This window comes from Podarcis bocagei (assembly GCF_964188305.1).
Source record: "Podarcis bocagei genome assembly, chromosome: 7".
NCBI classification, from domain to species: domain Eukaryota; kingdom Metazoa; phylum Chordata; class Lepidosauria; order Squamata; family Lacertidae; genus Podarcis; species Podarcis bocagei.
In genome coordinates, this window is record NC_138132.1 from 64853284 (window position 1) to 64870759 (window position 17476).

General features: G+C 47.3%; 2 protein-coding genes across 5 annotated transcripts in view; one reads left to right on the top strand and one right to left on the bottom strand.

Moving 5' to 3' along the window:
* Nucleotides 1–8935, top strand: part of STARD8 (StAR related lipid transfer domain containing 8) — a 71660-nt gene extending 62725 nt beyond the window's left edge. For all 3 annotated transcript variants that reach the window (XM_081203989.1, XM_081203988.1, XM_081203990.1), the window contains 6 exons: nt 1226–1436; nt 2200–2314; nt 3620–3844; nt 4017–4234; nt 4956–5132; nt 6898–8935. In XM_081203989.1, coding sequence (XP_081060115.1) covers nt 1226–1436; nt 2200–2314; nt 3620–3844; nt 4017–4234; nt 4956–5132; nt 6898–7015 — 1064 coding nt within the window. In that variant the 3' untranslated portion in view covers nt 7016–8935. The remainder of the gene's footprint in view (nt 1–1225; nt 1437–2199; nt 2315–3619; nt 3845–4016; nt 4235–4955; nt 5133–6897) is intronic.
* Nucleotides 8936–9939: 1004 nt separating this feature from the next.
* On the bottom strand, nt 9940–15565 carry LOC308592185 (basic phospholipase A2 PLA-B-like). 2 transcript variants are annotated; one of them, XM_081203477.1, is made up of 5 exons: nt 15438–15565; nt 13341–13382; nt 12278–12422; nt 10866–10972; nt 9940–10464 (listed from the first exon to the last, which is right to left on the bottom strand). In XM_081203477.1, exons 2-5 carry the CDS (start codon nt 13378–13380, stop codon nt 10295–10297), a joined length of 462 nt encoding a protein of 153 aa, XP_081059603.1. In that variant the 5' UTR covers nt 13381–13382; nt 15438–15565; the 3' UTR covers nt 9940–10294. The 2 variants fall into 2 exon arrangements, with proteins under 2 accessions (XP_081059603.1, XP_081059604.1); XM_081203478.1 differs by lacking the exon at nt 12278–12422.
* Between the last annotated feature and the right edge of the window lie 1911 nt (nt 15566–17476).

Consider the following 17476-nt stretch of genomic DNA (forward strand, 5'->3'; position numbering starts at 1 on the left):
TGGTTTAATTTGTGTAAGCCGCCTTGAGTCTGGGGAAAAGAAGGGATACAAACAAACAAACAAACAAACAAACAAACAAACAGTGGTGGTAATAGTAGTTGTTGTTGTTGTTTAGTCGTTTAGTCGTGTCCGACCCTTCGTGTCCCCATGGACCAGAGCACGCCAGGCCCTCCTGTCTTTCACTGCCTCCTGCAGCTTGGTCAAACTCATGTTCGTAGCTTCGAGAACACTGTCCAACCATCTCGTCCTCTGTCATCCGCTTCTCCCTGTGCCCTCCATCTTTCCGAACATCAGGGTCTTTTCCAGGGAGTCTTCTCTTCTCATGAGGTGGCCAAATTATTGGAGCCTCAGCTTTAGGATCTGTCCTTCCAGTGAGCACTCAGGGCTGATTTCCTTAAGAATGGAGAGGTTTGATCTTCTTGCAGTCCATGGGACTCTCAAGAGTCTCCTCCCGCACCATAATTCAGTAGTAGTTAGTAGTAGTAGTAGTAAATAAACAATCCTTTTGGAGCATCCCAGCATGGCAGAAGAAGGCAGGAATTGCTTTGTGTATTTTCCAGGAGGTAAATCATAAGGTTGACATCCAGCTGAGAAGATGTGGGGCTGTCTCTAGCTGGGGTGTCTGAGCAGAATAATCCCAGGTGTCAGGGGCCAGTCTGGGAGGCTGTTTTTCAAAAATATTTTGACAAAAATACAAATCCAATATTTCCCAATAAATATGCATATTTCGACTTCCCCCACCGTTTTTGCCCTTTCTTATATTTTAAAGTTTGTAACACTGCATTTCCTTCCTTATTCCAATTATTAAGTACTCCCTCGTTTTCCTTTAGCATTAATTTTAACTGGTTTAAGTTAATCCCACTAATGAATTTATATGTGTACAATAACATTTCAAATAATCCACAAATTTCCCCCCGGTCTTTGATAAAGTTTCCCCCTGCTTGGTTCCTTATTGCTCTTGTAAGATTTGCCATTTCCGCATAGTCCATTAGTTTAGTCTGCCACTCCTCCTTGGTTGGTACAGAATCTTATTTCCATCTCTGAGCATAAATCATCCTGACTGTGGTCCAGTGTGGCAGGTTATTTGGCCCTCGATGACCAGAAACAGGACCAAGTGGGTCAAGGGAGCAGATCCAAGCACCACTGACGGGCGTAGGTGATCTGGGTTTTGGATTTTGGAATGGGGTTTGGGGATCCAGCCCTGACATCCTCCTCTTCCTTCCAGTTGTGCCGAAGGACCAGCGTCTGCCGACAGTGCAGGCAGCCATTGCTCTGATGCCCGACGAGAACCGGGAGGTGCTGCAGACATTGCTCTACTTCCTGAGTGACGTGGCCTCTGCCCAGGAGAACCAGATGACAGCCGGGAACCTGGCGGTCTGCCTGGCCCCCTCTGTTTTCCACCTCAACGTCTCCAGGAAGGAGAGCACTTCTCCCAGGTGAGGCGGTGGGTACCTCAAAGCCAGGCACTGCAGATCTCTCCTCTCTCTTTGCTCTTACCTGTGGGCACCTGGCTGCGGGCATCACCTAAGGCAGGCTCAGCAGGTTGCAGGGTTCTGCAACACCTGAGGCCAGGAGGGACTCCCATAAAGGCTCTCTCTAAGAAACAAGGCCATCCTATGCAGTGGTGAGCCATGGTTCCTTCATCGGAGGGGGTTGGGATAGATGACCCTTGGGGATCCCTACAGTTCGGAGATTCTGCAAACTTTGCCCACAGCTCCTCCCCCCCCCAGCATGTCCCCAGCACCTAGGCTCCCCGTTGATTGTCATGCATCTGAGATTCAACAGCCTCCCTCCATGGAAGGCCCCTGCTGCTGGGAATTCTGGGTGGCCCTCTCGTGGCACACAGAAAGGCTTTGGCTGATTCATGGCAATCATGCAAGAGTTTCACGAGCCGAGCTTTTTTAAAAGAAGGAGGGGAAGGTTTTTCTTCGTCTTGGTCACCAGGTGGTTCAAAAACAGTACCTAAGAGTTTTTATTAAATAGGGTTGCCCTATTTCAAAAAGCAAAAATCCAGACACAAAGGTTTTTGAGCTTTTTTTGCTCAAAAAGAAGTTTTGGAGGTATTTTTTAGGAAATTTGCCAAAAATACAACACTTCTGACATGGGTTACCTCACGCCCATGTGCTGAATTGCCAAACGTTTCCCTCAAAGCTCTTTCCCCTTATCTCCTGTCTCCTCTCCCCTCCTCACCCTGGTCAGGATGATTCACAAGCGAGCCACGATGGGCAAACCCGACCACAAGGACCTGAATGAAAACCTGGCCGCCACCCAAGGTCTCTCCCACATGATCACGGACTGCAAGAAACTATTTCAGGTACTGGCCCTCGGCTCAGGCTTTGTTGTTGTTGTCATTCCAACTTCTCAATTAGCACTTTTAAGAGGGTAACCGAAATTTGCATGATAAAGACTGAGAGTGCACCCGCTTATAGCGGCTGGAATGACCATCCCTCCATTTTTTGGAGAAACTTAGACAGGGTCAATCTTGCTATTTGACACACTAAAGTGTGGGATATTGCACTGTCAGGGTGGGGTGGGGGACACAACTAGCCAATAAGCTGAGAGTCCTTTGGGGGCCAGCGGAAAACAAAGGACAGTTTTGTACTTGCTTGGTCTGACTTTATTTCATTTGTAAGCAAGGAGGAACATGGCCATTGATATAATAGCTTTCCCTTGATATACCGGTAATAGTGTCCATGCTTTGCAACCCTGTCTTGTTTAAGCATTATGCCTACTGCTATAAATAGTTCCTGTCTCTACTTTCCACGCACTCACATGCCTGTGGTTTGTTTATTTTGGCTTTATTTTGTACCTGTTTCTCATTCGGCAGTAATTGTGTATGGACTATGTTTATTGTCATCAGATCCTGTTTGTTAACACTGCATTTTGCAGAATTATGTAGGACCTGTTTTTGGAATATTAATAATAATAGTAATAATAGAAGTAGTAGTTGTAGTAGTAATAATGATAATATTATTTAAGAACATCAGAAGAACCATGCTGGATTAGGCCAATGGCCTATCTGGCCCAGCATCCTCTTCTCACAGTGGCCCACCAGATGCCTGCGGGAAACCTGCGTGCAGGATCTGAGCACAAGAGCCCTCTGGAGCAAAATTTACCTGGCTCCCAAAATGTCCCAGAGCTGCTGCATTTGCTCTGATTAGATCAGCCCTCCATTCCCCTCCTTAGCTTCCTTTGACCTATATGGGACAGATTGCGAGAAGTGAGGTTACAGGGAACCAGGCAGAGGGCCTTCTCGGTAGTGGCGCCCTCCCTGTGGAACGCCCTCCCATCAGATGTCAAAGAGATAAACAACTACCTGACATTCAGAAGACATCTGAAGGCAGCCCTGTTCAGGGAAGTTTTTAATGTGTGACATTTGAGTGTATTTTTGGTCTTTGTCAGAAGCCGCCCAGAGTGGCTGGGGAAACCCAGCCAGATGGGTGGGGTACAAACAAACAAACATTATTATTATTATTATTATTATTATTATTATTATTATTATTATTATTATTATTGGACAACCATTGCTCACCCAGCATGATTTCCCAGGGGATCCCTGTTTTTGCTGGGATCCGGTCTCTGCCCGCATCTGCTCACAACCACGGCTTTGCCTTTCCAGATCCCCCAGGACGTGATGCTCCAGCTTTGCAACTCCTACTTGGCAGCGGACACCCAGCCTCTCTCCTTCTCCGAGCTGATGGGCCGGAGCCTGCAAGGGGAAGGCCGGGATTCCCGGATTGACTTGGAAGTCAGTATCCAAAGCCTGCTCAAGGAGTCCTTTGACCGCTTCAAGGGGTGGCTTGGCATGCCTGGACCCCTCAACACGGAGATCTCATGCAAGAAGGTAAGAGGAGATGGGAGGCTGGACTCTCCTCCGTTGCAAGAGGTGGAACCTGGAGTCCTTGAGCTGAGATTGCTGCCTTGCAGGGGGTTGGGCTGGATGACCCTCAGGGTCCCTTCCAATGCCGCAACTCCGTGATTCTACAGAATGACACCTTGCCTCCCTGTCTGCTCAGGTGGGGGACGTGCACCCCCTGCGCCTCTGGAAGGTGTCCACGGAAGTAGAGGCACCCCCTCAGGCGGTGCTTCAGCGGGTGCTCCGGGAACGGCGCCTGTGGGACGAAGACCTCCTGCAGGAGAAAGTGATGGAGGCCCTGGACCACAACACGGAGGTCTACCACTATGTGACGGACAGCATGGCGCCTCACCCCCGGCGAGACTTCCTCGTCCTCCGGTGAGAGCCAGGAAATATCAGTGCATCTCCCTTACCCCATCCCAGTGGTGTTCGCTAGCCAGCATTGCTACCTCTGAACATTGAGGAAATCCTCTTTTAAAGCCATCTAGGTTAGCGGACATCCGTGCCTCCTGTAGGAGCAAGTTCCATAGCTTAACAATTGCGCTGTGTAAATAAGTTTTTTCTTTTTCTTTTCTCTAGCCTGAACTTTCCAACATTCAGCTTCATCGAATGTCCATGAGTTCTAGTGTTGTGAGAGAGAGGGGGAGCAAAAAATTCTCTGTCTATTTCTCCATGCCACACCTACTTCTATAAACTCCTATCATGTCGCCTTTCGCTTGTGTTTCTTCTAAACTGAAAAGTCCCAACCTTTCCTCTTAGGGGATTTCCTCCACCCCCTTTTTCGGTTGCTCTTTTCCGAACCTTTTCCAACTCTGCAATATCCTTTTCGCTTTTAAATTCATTTTTATTAAAGATGTTCTTGTAAATCTTGAATAAAAACGAATTTAAAAATGGAAAGGATATTGCAGAGTTGGAAAAGGTTCAGGAAAGAGCAACAAAAACGATCAAGGGGGTGAGACAACCGGAACTGCACCCAGGATTCCAAATGTGGTTGCACCATAGATTTGTATAATGATATTGGCAGTTTTCTTTTCAGTTACTATCCTAATGATCCACAGCCTGACTGTTCCTGCTCACCCGTTTTGTTTTTCCTTTGCAGAAAATGGCGCTCAGACTTGCCCCGAGGAGGCTGCCTCCTCGTGTCCTTATCCCTGGACCATAAGACGTTGCCCCTGGAAGGTGGGGTCCGGGCAGTGGTCCTGACCTCCCAGTACTTGATGGAGCCCTGTGGGATGGGGCGCTCCAGAGTGACCCATATCTGCCGCTCAGATCTCAGGTGAGCTGTCCAGCCAAGCCTACAGAATCATAAAATTGTAAGGTTGAAAGGGACCCCCAAGTGTAGAAGATGCCCCCTGTAGTATTTTGGAATTGATATCCCGCTTTATCACTACCCGAAGGAGTCTCAAAGCGGCTAACATTCTCCTTTCCCTTCCTCCCCCACAACAAACAGTCTGTGAGGTGAGTGGGGCTGAGAGACTTCAGAAAAGTGTGACTGGCCCAAGGTCACCCAGCAGCTGCATGTGGAGGAGTGGAGACGCGAACCCAGTTCACCAGATTACGAGTCTACCGCTCTTAACCACTACACCAAAGATTAGCAGGAAGATGTATGCAAAGCATGAACCAGGAGCGCTGCTTTTATTTTTGTTAAGCCAAAGAAAGGTGTCTTAGAGTAAGAATATTGGTCTGCCTGACTCTGTATTGCCTAAAGCAGGGTGTCCCAAGCTTGGGTCTCGCAACTGTTTTTGGACTACAGCTCCCATTATCCCTGGCTAGCAAGGCCAGTGGTCAGGGATGATGGGAATTGTAGTCCACAAACAGTGGGAGACCCAAGTTTGGGAAACACTGGCCTAAACGGACTGTCCGTGGGTATCCAGGGTTTCAGAGGCCGAGTCCTTTCATTTTATAGAATTGCAGAGTCCAACCCCCCACAACGCAGGAATCTCAGCCATGCAGCACATGGTTATAAAAGCAGAGGAAACCAGTGCTGCTATAAAACAAAACTGCTCCAAGTCGAACGGAACAGAGTCGATGGCGGAAAAGAGTTGGGCACCATTCAGTGAAGCACCTCAGGTGTCAAAAAGTGCAAAGAGGTGTGCTAACCTGTTGCAGGAATCTCAGTTAAAGCATCCCTGGCAGATGGCCATCTGATCTCAGCTTTAAAAAATGTCCCCTGCACTTTCACTACTTGGGCTTAGGATTCTGTCTGAAGAAGAGTTTGGATTTGATATCCCGCTTTATCACTACCCAAAGGAGTCTCAAAGCGGCTAACTTTCTCCTTTCCCTTCCTCCCCCACAACAAACACTCTGTGAGGTGAGTGGGGCTGAGAGACTTGAAAGAAGTGTGACTGGCCCAAGGTCATCCAGCAGCTGCATGTGGAGGAGCGGAGACGCGAACCCGGTTCCCCAGATTACGAGACTACCGCTCTTAACCACTACACCACACTGGCTCTCATGATTATCCTAAAGATGACCCCTCAGCCTTTCTATTGACTGCTGCTCATATGGAGATAGCCAGATGTTGGAAAACCGGTGATGGGCTGAACACTGATTCTTGGTATAACAGAGTATGGTCAATAGCATTGGCTGAGAAACTAACATGCCAAGTGAGAGCGCCAAACACAATCCATGTTCCTTTTATAACATATGGCAAATGTTCATTGAATACATACATAGTTCGGACTGCGGCAGGACCCCGCCCAGCCAAATGAAACTTTTAACGCATGGCATGATAAAAGTCTGCCATTTTATCAGGACAAGTTACTTGTTGTTTACTGTTGTAACAATTGTTTTCTCAAAATTTATTGTCTGTACCATGAAAATAAATAAAATCAGTTTTTGTTTGTTTTTTAACCCTCCAACGAAGGAGAGTCCTCCACCAAGTCCATTCCACTGTCCAACAACTAAAGCCCTTGCAGATTGCCTGGGCATCTTCCTACTCCTCCTGAGACTTCGATGGAGTCTCAGTATCAATGAACAGGGAATTCCGCTTGTGCAGCGTGGAAGATGCCCCCCGCTAACCTGTTGCTCTTTTGTCTTTCCAGGGGACGGTCTCCAGACTGGTACAGCAAAGTTTTCGGCCGCCTCTGCGCCATGGAGCTGGCCAGGATCCGAGACTCTTTCCCGGCACTTGACCCAAGAGGTCCAGAGACAAAGATCTGAAGGGGGCTTCTGGGGCTCTTGGATGCTCTTGGAATGTGGAGTGGCTTCAGCCTTCACTAAAGGGGAGGAGCTTTTCCAGGTGCCTGAACACCTGCGAACTGAGCAGCCTCTGCCCCTCCTGTCTAAAAATGTCAGCTCTTCAAGGCTGAGCTGCTCCGAGGAGCAGAAAGGTCTCCGTTTGTGACGGTGCCCTTTCCTGGTTGAGCAGCGTGCTTCATGTCTGGGAAGCCATCTTGGAGGTTCCTTCTCAAAGCCTCTGAGGGCTGTCTGTCCACTCCCCACACCGCCAATGGATCCAGCATCCAGATACCCATTTAGCTGTGATTCCTGCATTGCAGGGGGTTGGATTGGATAACCTTGGGGTCCCTTCCAATTCTACAATTTCAGGGGAAAGGAGAAGAGCCGGGCCACAGGGGTGGAGGTGGGTGAGGAGCATCTCAACCTGCAAATCTTCTAAGGTTGTGGGCTGGCAAGGAGGTCCACCACCAGCCAAAGGAAGACAGTCCTAGGCTAGGTGAACCCAACCGTCTGATCCAGCTAAATAAACTAGTTCTGGGTTGGATCTGATGACCCTTGAGGTCCCTTCTCCAAACTCTACAGTTCTGTGATTCTGTGACGGCAGGATTGATGGAGATGGCATGCAGAGGGATGCCAGAGGAGGGCAAAGTTGTCTACAGGAGTCAGGGGATGACGCTGCAGGGAACAGGGAAGGTTAGTTGGCAGTCAAGTTTGTGTGTAGGAGGCATTGCAGGATGAACAGCCGTGTTGTAGCACATGGGGGCAAGAGTGTATGTACGTGTGTAGGAGAGGGAGAGAGGGAGCCAGAAAAAGATTATTTTATTCCTATTTGCTGCCACCATTCCTGCATGGCAGGGGGTTGCGCTTAGATGACCCTCAGGGTCCTTTCCAACGCTATGATTCTTATCACATGAGTAGCACAGAACTGGCAACTGAGTCCAGGTGTTTCCACTTTTGCAAGGGAGACCTTTCACTGAACATGACAAAGAGCCCATTGGCTCAGAGATATTTGATGCTATTCTTGGCAAAACCAAAGGGCGACGGATGCAGATGTGTGTGACCAAAGCCTGGGGTCTTGTGTCCTGAGGACACATATCTTGCTCTTGAATGCCAACTACATGATTCCAGTGGGGGTTGGAGGGAGGAAAAGAGATGTCACTGCATCCTCCATCAGATGGCTGTGGTCCTCTGATCTTTCTAAATCAATAGTTTGACATTGGCTAACCTTGGCCTTTTATTCTATTTTTCCGTAACCAGGGGTCCAACTGACTAGGCAGCATTCCAGCTGGAAGGCATGAAAACTTTTCCAATTTTTGTTAGAGATCTAACGGTGTCTGTTCTGCAGGTGATCAATTCAACGGCTCTTGTCAACTCCTGCACTGCAGAGGGTCAGACTAGGAGACTTTTGGGGGATCCTTCCAACTCTTACAATCCTATGGTTCTATAAATCATTGGAGGTTTTTAAACTGAGATTGGATGGCCCACAGTCAGGGATTCTTTAGCTGTGATTCCTGCATCACAGGGGGTCAGACTAGATGAAACGTGGGGGTACCTTCCAACTCTACATTCTTTGGATTCTGTGAACTCAAATAGAAATAACTGATGTAACATTTGTGGGGGTATTTTTTGTCTTACTAATACCTTGGGGGTGGGGCTGTTATTTCTCTAATCAAATTTTCCTCTCGCACGTATAAATATTGTACAGTTGTAATATTTAATATATAACTTGAGTGGGAGAGCATTTGGACAGAGGTGTGTATGTTTGTATGTGTGTGCGTGTGTGCGAGAGGAAGAAGCGTATTTTGTATTTAAAGGGGGTTTTTTGTACTAAAGCCGTTGTGGGGTGTCAAAAGGAGAGAGGAAACTCCCTGTCTCTGTGTAATAAATAAAGTACTAACCTGGTCACTGGCTGCTGATGAATATGATTATTACAACACCTAAAAGACAGTGTTAAAAACAAAATTACAGGAATAAGGCGGGTCCTACAAATATAAACCTCAAATGTCGAACACCAGGGTAAAGCCATGTGTCTTTAGCATTCGCTAGAAGCTGTTCAATGTAGGCACGCCTCTGTAGGGAAGGATTTCAACAGCTTATGGGCCACCACAGAGAAGGCCCTTTCCCACCCCTTACCCTGCCAAGATGTAATCTCAGAGCCTTCGTCTATAATCTTTGAGAATTCTGGGAGGAAAGGTCCCTGAGGACTGGAAGTGGGCCAGTGTTGTCCCCATCTTCAAAACAGGGGTGGGAAGGGAAGACCCAGACAACTACCAGCAGGTCAGCTTGATGCTTATGGAAAGGTAATAGAACAGATAATTAAAAAGTCATTCTGTGAACACTTAGAAAAGAATGCTGTGACTACAAAGAGCCAAGCATAGGTTTTGAGTTACAAGCTTGGTAGATCAGAGGAATGCTGTCGATGTAATGTATCTTGATTTCAGTACGGCTTTTGACAAAGTCCCCCATGATATTATTGCAGAAAAGATGGTAAAATGTGGGCTGGACAATGCTACTGCTATGGGAATTTGCAGCTGGTTAACTGACCAAACCCAAAGAGCGCTCACTAATGGTTCCTCATCATCCTGGGACAGGTGGGTTGCCACAGGGTTCTGTCCTAGGCCTTGTGTTGTTCAATATCTTTGTAAATGACTTGAAGGACTTTGCAGATGACACCATGGGAGAGGTAGCTTAATGGGCCAAGGTTCTGACTTGGAATACAGCCATTTTATAGGTAGACCCCCTACAGTCATCTCTTTTACACAGCTAGAACTGCTTGCCAGGTACACTTTTTGAATATTTGAATTTCTAATCTAGCTGCTTAGTTAGCCACCACAGGCACTTCCTCGATGGGAAAATCAGGGTTGGGAAGAAAAACAATTTTAACAAAGAGTTCGTGTTAATAAACAAATAAATAAATAATGGTTTATTGCTGCCCATGCCCCACATTTCCAGTAATAGACAAATCTTGGATTTAGTCCTTGGGGCGAGGAAAAGCACTGAGACGCCAACACGTCAATTTTGCAAATTAAGATGCAGCTTGTGGGGAGCGTCCCTTTGACATCAAACGTGAACTTTGAAATGCAGAGATTTCAAAAATTCAACAATAAATGCTGCTGACTTTGGAATCCATGCAGAAAAACACACAAGCAAGAAAACCCCCTGCATTTCCGCTCTGGTCCTCTTTCCCACGGGAGAGATTGCCCTCTCAAAGCAATCCTCTGCATCAAGCCCGCATCCAGTTTGCCTGCTTCTCGGACTTTCCTACTTCGGCTTCTTGCTGCGTCGACATTTAGGGGTGGTTTCTTTGCACAAGACGTAGGGGTAACGGTGGTACTTCTTGTTGTACGTTTTGGCATACTTTCGGAAGCAGAGGGCCGCATGGCGGTCGCATTCGCACGCCAACACGGCACAGTGGGTATTGTTTCTGTACTCTGCAGAGGCAAAAGCGGCGAGGAGACGTCAGGCTTGCAGGATGCAAAGCTTCCTTTTGACTGGAACCTCATGTGAGAAGTGCCTTTGTACCGTAGGCCGGCGTCTAAACACATTCACACACACCCCCTCTTCATTCTCCTCCCAGGCAAGCAACAGGCATTGCCAGAGTTTGAGAACATGTTTTGGCCAAGCTGAACCTCTCCAGGAGGGCAAGAAGCAAGGCCAGTGAGGGGTGCAGCTCAGGGAGAGTTCAGCAAGCCTGATCGAGACCACCAGAAATAAATGGGGGTGGGGCATATCTGGAGACAGTTCTGTGGAATGGTTCTATGAATGGCCGCCTTCTTCTAAAGGGAAGGTGGGCAAAGGAAAATAAACCCAAATCCTTCTGCCCGCCACTCACCACAGATAACATCGTCATTGATGATCAGGTATCTGTAGTGATCAATATATGGGTGGCACTGCTTGCTGTGTAGACCCTCATAGCAGCAGTCGTGTTTATAGCAGCACCTGGAAGGGGAGAAAAAGGGGGGTGCAGGGGGAGGAAGGCCTGCTGGCAGGAAGCCCCTGTTGAGATTTTGAGAATTTTTGTGTCCTCCCCCCCCCCTCCACTGCGCTGCTGAGCTTTCATTTAAAAATAAAATAAAATATTGTTATTACTATATTTATTTACATCCCACAGTTTTACCAGACAGGGATTCAAGGTGGCTTACACCTAAAATAGAAACGGCTAAAAGCTAGAGGGAAAAGCAATAATTAAAAAACAAGCATTAATAGAAATGTGTGTGTTAAAAGGTAAAGGTAAAGGGACCCCTGACCATTAGGTCCAGTCGTGACCGACTCTGGGGTTGCGGCCCTCATCTCACTTTATTGGCCGAGGGAGCCGGCGTACAGCTTCCGGGTCATGTGGCCAGCATGACTAAGCCGCTTCTGGCGAACCAGAGCAGTGCACAGAAACGCCGTTTACCTTCCCACAGGAGCAGTACTTATTTATCTACTTGCACTTTGACGTGCTTTCGAATTGCTAGGTTGGCAGGAGCAGGGACTGAGCAACGGGAGCTCACCCCATTGCGGGGATTCGAACCGCCGACCTCCTGACCGGCAAGTCCTAGGCTCTGTGGTTTAACCCACAGGGATCTGTTAAAACATGCGGATAGCTACACTGAAAACAGCAGAGCACCAGCACTTTCCTTAAAAATAGTCTAAACATTGAATCTTCATACACACTGATATGGAACTCAGCTACAGTGGTACCTCGGGCTACAGACGCTTCAGGTTACAGATGCTTCAGGTTACAGAGTCTGCTAACCCAGAAATAGTACCTCGGGTTAAGAACTTTGCTTCAGGATGAGAACAGAAAACGTGCAGCGGGAGCGGGAGACCCCATTAGCTAAAGTGGTACCTCAGGCTAAGAATAGTTTCAGGTTAAGAACGGACCTCCAGAATGAATTAGTTCTTAACCCAAGGTACCACTGTACATTGCTACACACACAACAGGCGTTTTAAATGTGTTATAACACTGTGACACCAGGTGGCGCTGTAGAGTTCAGTCTTGAGGTTTCCCCAGCCCTGTCCTAACAGAGGGAAATGTGTTTGAGCAGGTTAATCAGCCCTCTTCTTCACCCACTTATGCTGGCATGGCAGCATCACAGGGAGGGATGCATTGTTGATGCACACCGGTTTCTGGCGCACCAGACCCCACCTACCAGGAATATCTGGCATCGCCTGCAAGCAAAGCCGCCCCCCACCCTGTCTGGCTGAGTGAGGCTCGTGGTGTCTTTGTGGAGGCCCAGGGTATCGCGCCGGCCAACTCACATGTCTGTCTGGTCCCTCGGCTTCCCTCTCCCGCCCTTTCCGCAGTAGCACCCATATCCATTGAAGTGGATGAGGGCATTTTTGTGGGTAATCCTCTCGATCATCACCTTGAAGTTGAGCAGGCTGCCGTGGATGACGGACAGAGCTGGGAAGGGGACAAACAGCAGCAGGAGGAGGAGGAAAACAGGTGGGGGTCCCCTGTCACGGCCCGCATTTTGGAGAGAGAAAGTGCAAAAAGCCCACCTCAGCCAGGATCTGGTCCAGGGACAGGAGGGCAATTCAATGCCATCCGCATGCCATGGCAGGTGCCCCTATTTCCAAAGCAATGCTCAAATCGAAACACGGCTGGCCTTCGAAATTTGCACTTAGCCGGATTTTGCAACTTATCTCACCTGCTCGTGATCCGGCGGATCCCAGGCAGCAGTGGCGTAGCGTGGGGGGTGCAGGGGGGGCCGGCCGCACCGGGCGCAACATCTGGGGGTTAGGGTTAGGGGGCGCAAATCCACGGGTTAGGGGGCACAAATCCACGGGTTAGGGGGCGCAAATTACTTGCCTTGCCCCGGGTGCTGACAACCCACGCTACGCCACTGCCAGGCAGTCTCAGCCCCTCCATTTCCCCATCTCTGGAGCACCCCCTTCTGCCAGTAGGGACCCCCCTGGGGGCACCTCTGCCCACCCACCCACATTTGGCAGGTGGGAAGGGGTTGCTGGCTGCACCAGTGGGTGGATGTCTCAGCAGCTGACAGGTCCAAACCCTTTCCAGCACAAGACGGGCTAAGATGGCTCCCTTTCTTTCTTTCTTTCTTTCTTTCTTTCTTTCTTTCTTTCTTTCTTTCTTTCTTTCCATAAATGATTTATAGCCCACTGTTCAATAGAAGATGGTATCTGGGTGGGGTCCAATCAGATCAATGGATACTGCCCAGTTTCCTGGAGGGTTGCTATCCGTCAGTGCTGACAATACCGATCCAGAGGGGGACCAAGCGCCTGACTCGGCACAAGGCAGCTTGCTGAGAAAAAGGGGCTTCTGGTAGCAAAAGTAAGCGAGGAACTTTTTAGCACTTACCGCCCACCCCCAAGATAGCAATCAGGAGAAGTCGCCTCATGTCTGAGGAAAACAAGAAGCAGAAAAGGGAAGAGGTAATTCCCACATCAGCTGATCACCTGAGGAACAGAGCACTAATAAAAACCACAGATTCCTCACATTCAGAATTGTAACATCACTTTACATTTTACGAACTGTCACAAAAATAGTTTTCGTTTTCCTCTCTAGCCCTCACCCTGCTTTGCTACTGACCTTGTCCATTTTGACCAGGAAAAAGTGGCCGGAATCTGGTTCTCAGGCTGGAAAAGGGCTCCTTGCTTTGAAACAGCCACCCTTGCCCTGGTGCCCTTCAGATGTTTATTATTGTTTGCTACATATCTGCTAGCCCCAAAGTGACTTACATTAAAGCCAGGTAGTCCGTGTTGTTGGACTACAACTCCCATTGTCCCTGGGCTGGTGATCACGAGTTTGGGGAAGGGCTGGTATAAGAGGGCTGGGCCTTTCATAAAACTAGAACTCTTATAGGTCACATGTCTCAATGTTTGGGTAGCAATCTTGGGGTCTCTGCACCAAAGTTTCACTCTCTGGAGGTTTCTCTGAGAACTAGAGATCCTCACTTGATATACTTCAGATGCTAGGGGGTTGGGGGAGGGAATTTCAGGAGGGTCTCTGCGGATGATCTGAATAACCATGCAGGTTTAAGAGAAGAGGCTACCCTTCAGATATCCAAGGGTGCAGAAGTTAAAATGTCTTTAAATGCCTTTAGAAGTGCTTTGAATTGAGCCTGGAAACCAATCAGAAGCTGGTGTGATTGTTTCAACAGCAAAGTGATACACTCCTTTCACAGACCCTCCAAAATTCCCTATTTTCCAGGGACATCCCTGATTTAGAGACACTGTCCCGGTTTCTGATTTGATCCCAGAATGTCCCACTTTTCCTTAGGATGTCCCTATATTCATTGGAGAAATGTTGAAGGATATGGAGTTATCCGACCCCTGAGCCATCTGAAGGGCTTTAATGTTTAATGAAAAGTTTAATGTTTTATTATGTTTTTATATATGTTGAAAGCTGCCCAGAGTGGCTGGGGCAACCCAGCAAGATGCGTGGGGTATAAATAGTAAAATTATCATTATGGAATGGGACATCCCTATTTTCATCAGAGAAATGTTGGAGGATATGCTGTCACATTTTGGGTCAGTGGAAGATTCCAGGCACTTTTCCAGAGCAGCCCCAAAGAGAGCGCTTTGCAGCAGAGGTCCAGGGCCTCCCAAAAGCAGCAGGGTTGGCTGATAACATTTAGAAGTAACGCACATTTCCAGCTAAAGAACGGGGAAGTAATTTTTAACCCAGAGTCTAATATTACCTAACTTCACCATGGCATCGTGATAGCCCAAATATAACATAAGCATATTTGCAGATGCAAAGAACAGACACCAAGGCATGTTCATGCCATACATTTAAAACACTGTGATACCACTTTATGTCATGGAGCTGCAGTTCTGGGAGCTGCAGTTTGGGAAGGATGCTGAGAGTTGTTAAGAGACTCCTGTTCCCTTCACAGAGCTACCATTTCCAGAAAGTTTTAAGAGTCAATCCCTCTTCCCAGAGAACAGCACCCACACTGTCCTCTTGATTTCTTTCAGACCCAATTTGTAGCAACTTCTTTTCTTTTATAAAACCTCCAGGAAATGTGCCAGGGACATTCCTATATAAAAAATATAGTTATAAATACAGTATACAATTGCAAAGTAGCACTATTTCCCACCGGAGGGGAGCATTAATAAACACCGTATGAGAAACTCAAAGTGCTGGATTTGCATACAATTAAACCCGTGGTCATCACAAATCCCCCTAAAAAACAACAACAACTAGGAGGAAGCTTCTACACTTGATCTTAGCCAAAAGGCCGAGAAGCTTCAAGGAGGAAGCTTCAAGGAGGAAGCTACTAAGATGTACAATGTACGGGACTTTCATCAAACAGGACTTATTTCGGGAATGGGCATAACTGTCAGAGTAAGCATTAAATTTCTTCCGAGAAATGTCAGCTTAGTTCTGGTTAGTACGCCATGAACACACAACAACACAAACTGATCCCCCAGTCCCAGGTATGATGGACACCTATTAATGGTCAGCTCCCAGCTTCTTTCTGTCCTGTAGAGAAGTTCATCTGAGTTGAACTTCTGAGACCAGGAACCATGGCGCATGGAGTCAAGAGAGTGATACATTGCCCACCACTGGCCATTAGATCTCATGCTTTCCCTTCAGAATCTAACACAATTGTGATGCTTAGAGCCATGGAATCCGCAGAGCAGAGGGGGGGAAGGAAGGGGAAAGAAGAGAATAAGGAGAAGGTCTTGCCACTCAACATTTCTCAGATGGAGGATGAGACGTTCCCCACACCTGAGTCCCAATCTCAATCCAAGAACTCAGCTTCAGATGACACACAAGTTATCCCATTCAGATCAGACAAAACCGCTCTGAATCACTTTCTGAGGACTGATTATGTGGATCCTTAATCACCATCAGGTTCTAGAGATAACTCCCCTATAGCATCTCCTGTTCCACAGCCATGCAGGAACATGAACTGCAGAGTAAATTCCAGGTCTTTTAAGGATTGCAGACCTTCAAGAGCAGAGCCATTGGAACTGAAGGCCCTGCCAGCCGCCTTTGCTGTGACAACATCTTCTCATAGCTCATGAGGTCTTTGCTAGACCTTTGCCAAGACAACATCTTCCATAGCTCAGCCAGCAGGGCCCACCGGTGGCTGTCCAAGGTCCTGATTTGACTTGCCTTGGCAATTGCTATGACTTTCTGAGTGAACTACAGCAGAAGAGGAGAGAAATGGGGATGTACATGCAACATTGCCATTCTCATGCCTAAGTGTAACACCCTTTCCACATTCTTAATCCTTCTAATGACTTTTCCCGCACCACGCCCCCAAAAAACTTGAGTAATTGATACTCAAACCAGGGTTACAAGATGACACTCAAACATCCAACTTTGTCTGGTCCCCTGAGAAGACAAATTGACGGTACACATTTGGCCTTGCTGAGATTTATCTGTTGCCATTCTGCTTGTGCTTTTAGGTAACTTTCTGTTTCTTGACTTTCTGTTTCTTTCAACCACAAACACCCCACCCCCCGTTCTCATTGACCTTCATCTCTACCATGTAGTGCACCAGAGGGTCTTCCGCAGGGATGTTCTGTGCACTTGTTCTGTCATACACAAAATGCATGACTTTCTCACTTCTGGCACAGTGTTGATACCCCGACATCTATTGATATCCTTGTCGCCATTCTCTGAAAACAGGGCTTGTGCATTGCCTGAATTACTTAGCCGAGTATTGGTTCCTAATTTCCTTGTCTCTTTAGCATTGTCTTGAGACCGATGTGATCCTTTGAATCTGTTGAAATCCTAGGTTAGCAACAGGAAGAATTAGAGGAACTATTGGAAATGACTATAAAAAGCAGTAGAGATATGAGATGATCAGAACCCTCCAAACTTGAAGCATTAAAAAATTTATAATTTGGCAGAATATTTGGATTATTTGATATGTATATGTATAATTTGGAATATTTAATGTGATTGGATTGGATTGGATTGTTAAAATGGAAAAATTAATAAAAATGATTTATTTATTTTTTAAAAAAGAATCTGTTGAAATCCTGCACTTCCTCCTTTGCTTTCGTAGTCCTTTCCTGAGGCATTTGCTTCCTATCACCCTCATCGATCACACCTGTAGTACGAGTTGCAGCAGCAAGCTTCCTGGTGCCCTCCATGGTCAGAATGTGCTTGAAAATGAAGCCATCCAGATGCATGGTTAGAGTTATATGCTTGAACGCTGTACTCTTCAGGTCCTTGAAATAAGCCTTCCTGGAAGCATCTGCTGGTTAACTCTAGTTCCAGGAACAATGTTTGGTTTATTTCTTCTACCCTGAGAATGAAAGCATTGCCCCTGTACCAGCAGGAAAACATACTTCATTGCTTTCTTCTTCTGTCTTTGCATCTTCTTTGGGATGAAGCCCTCCAATTCTGTCCAGAATTATTGCTTACTTATCTCCAGTCAGGGCCGGATTTAGGTTCGATGAGGCCCTAAGCTACTAAAGGTAATGGGGCCCTTTATATGGCCACCTGTCCTTTGTCAACAACAAATTGTT

Coding starts and splice junctions, on each gene's coding strand:
- LOC308592185 (XM_081203477.1), bottom strand. CDS start 13,380: ATGAGGCGACTTCTCCTGATTGCTATCTTGGGGGTGGGCG. Junction 12,423..13,340: donor TGCTATCTTGGGGGTGGGCG/GTAAGTGCTAAA, acceptor TCCCCTTCCCAG/CTCTGTCCGTCATCCACGGC. Junction 10,973..12,277: donor CCGAGGGACCAGACAGACAT/GTGAGTTGGCCG, acceptor CTCCCCTTCCAG/GTGCTGCTATAAACACGACT.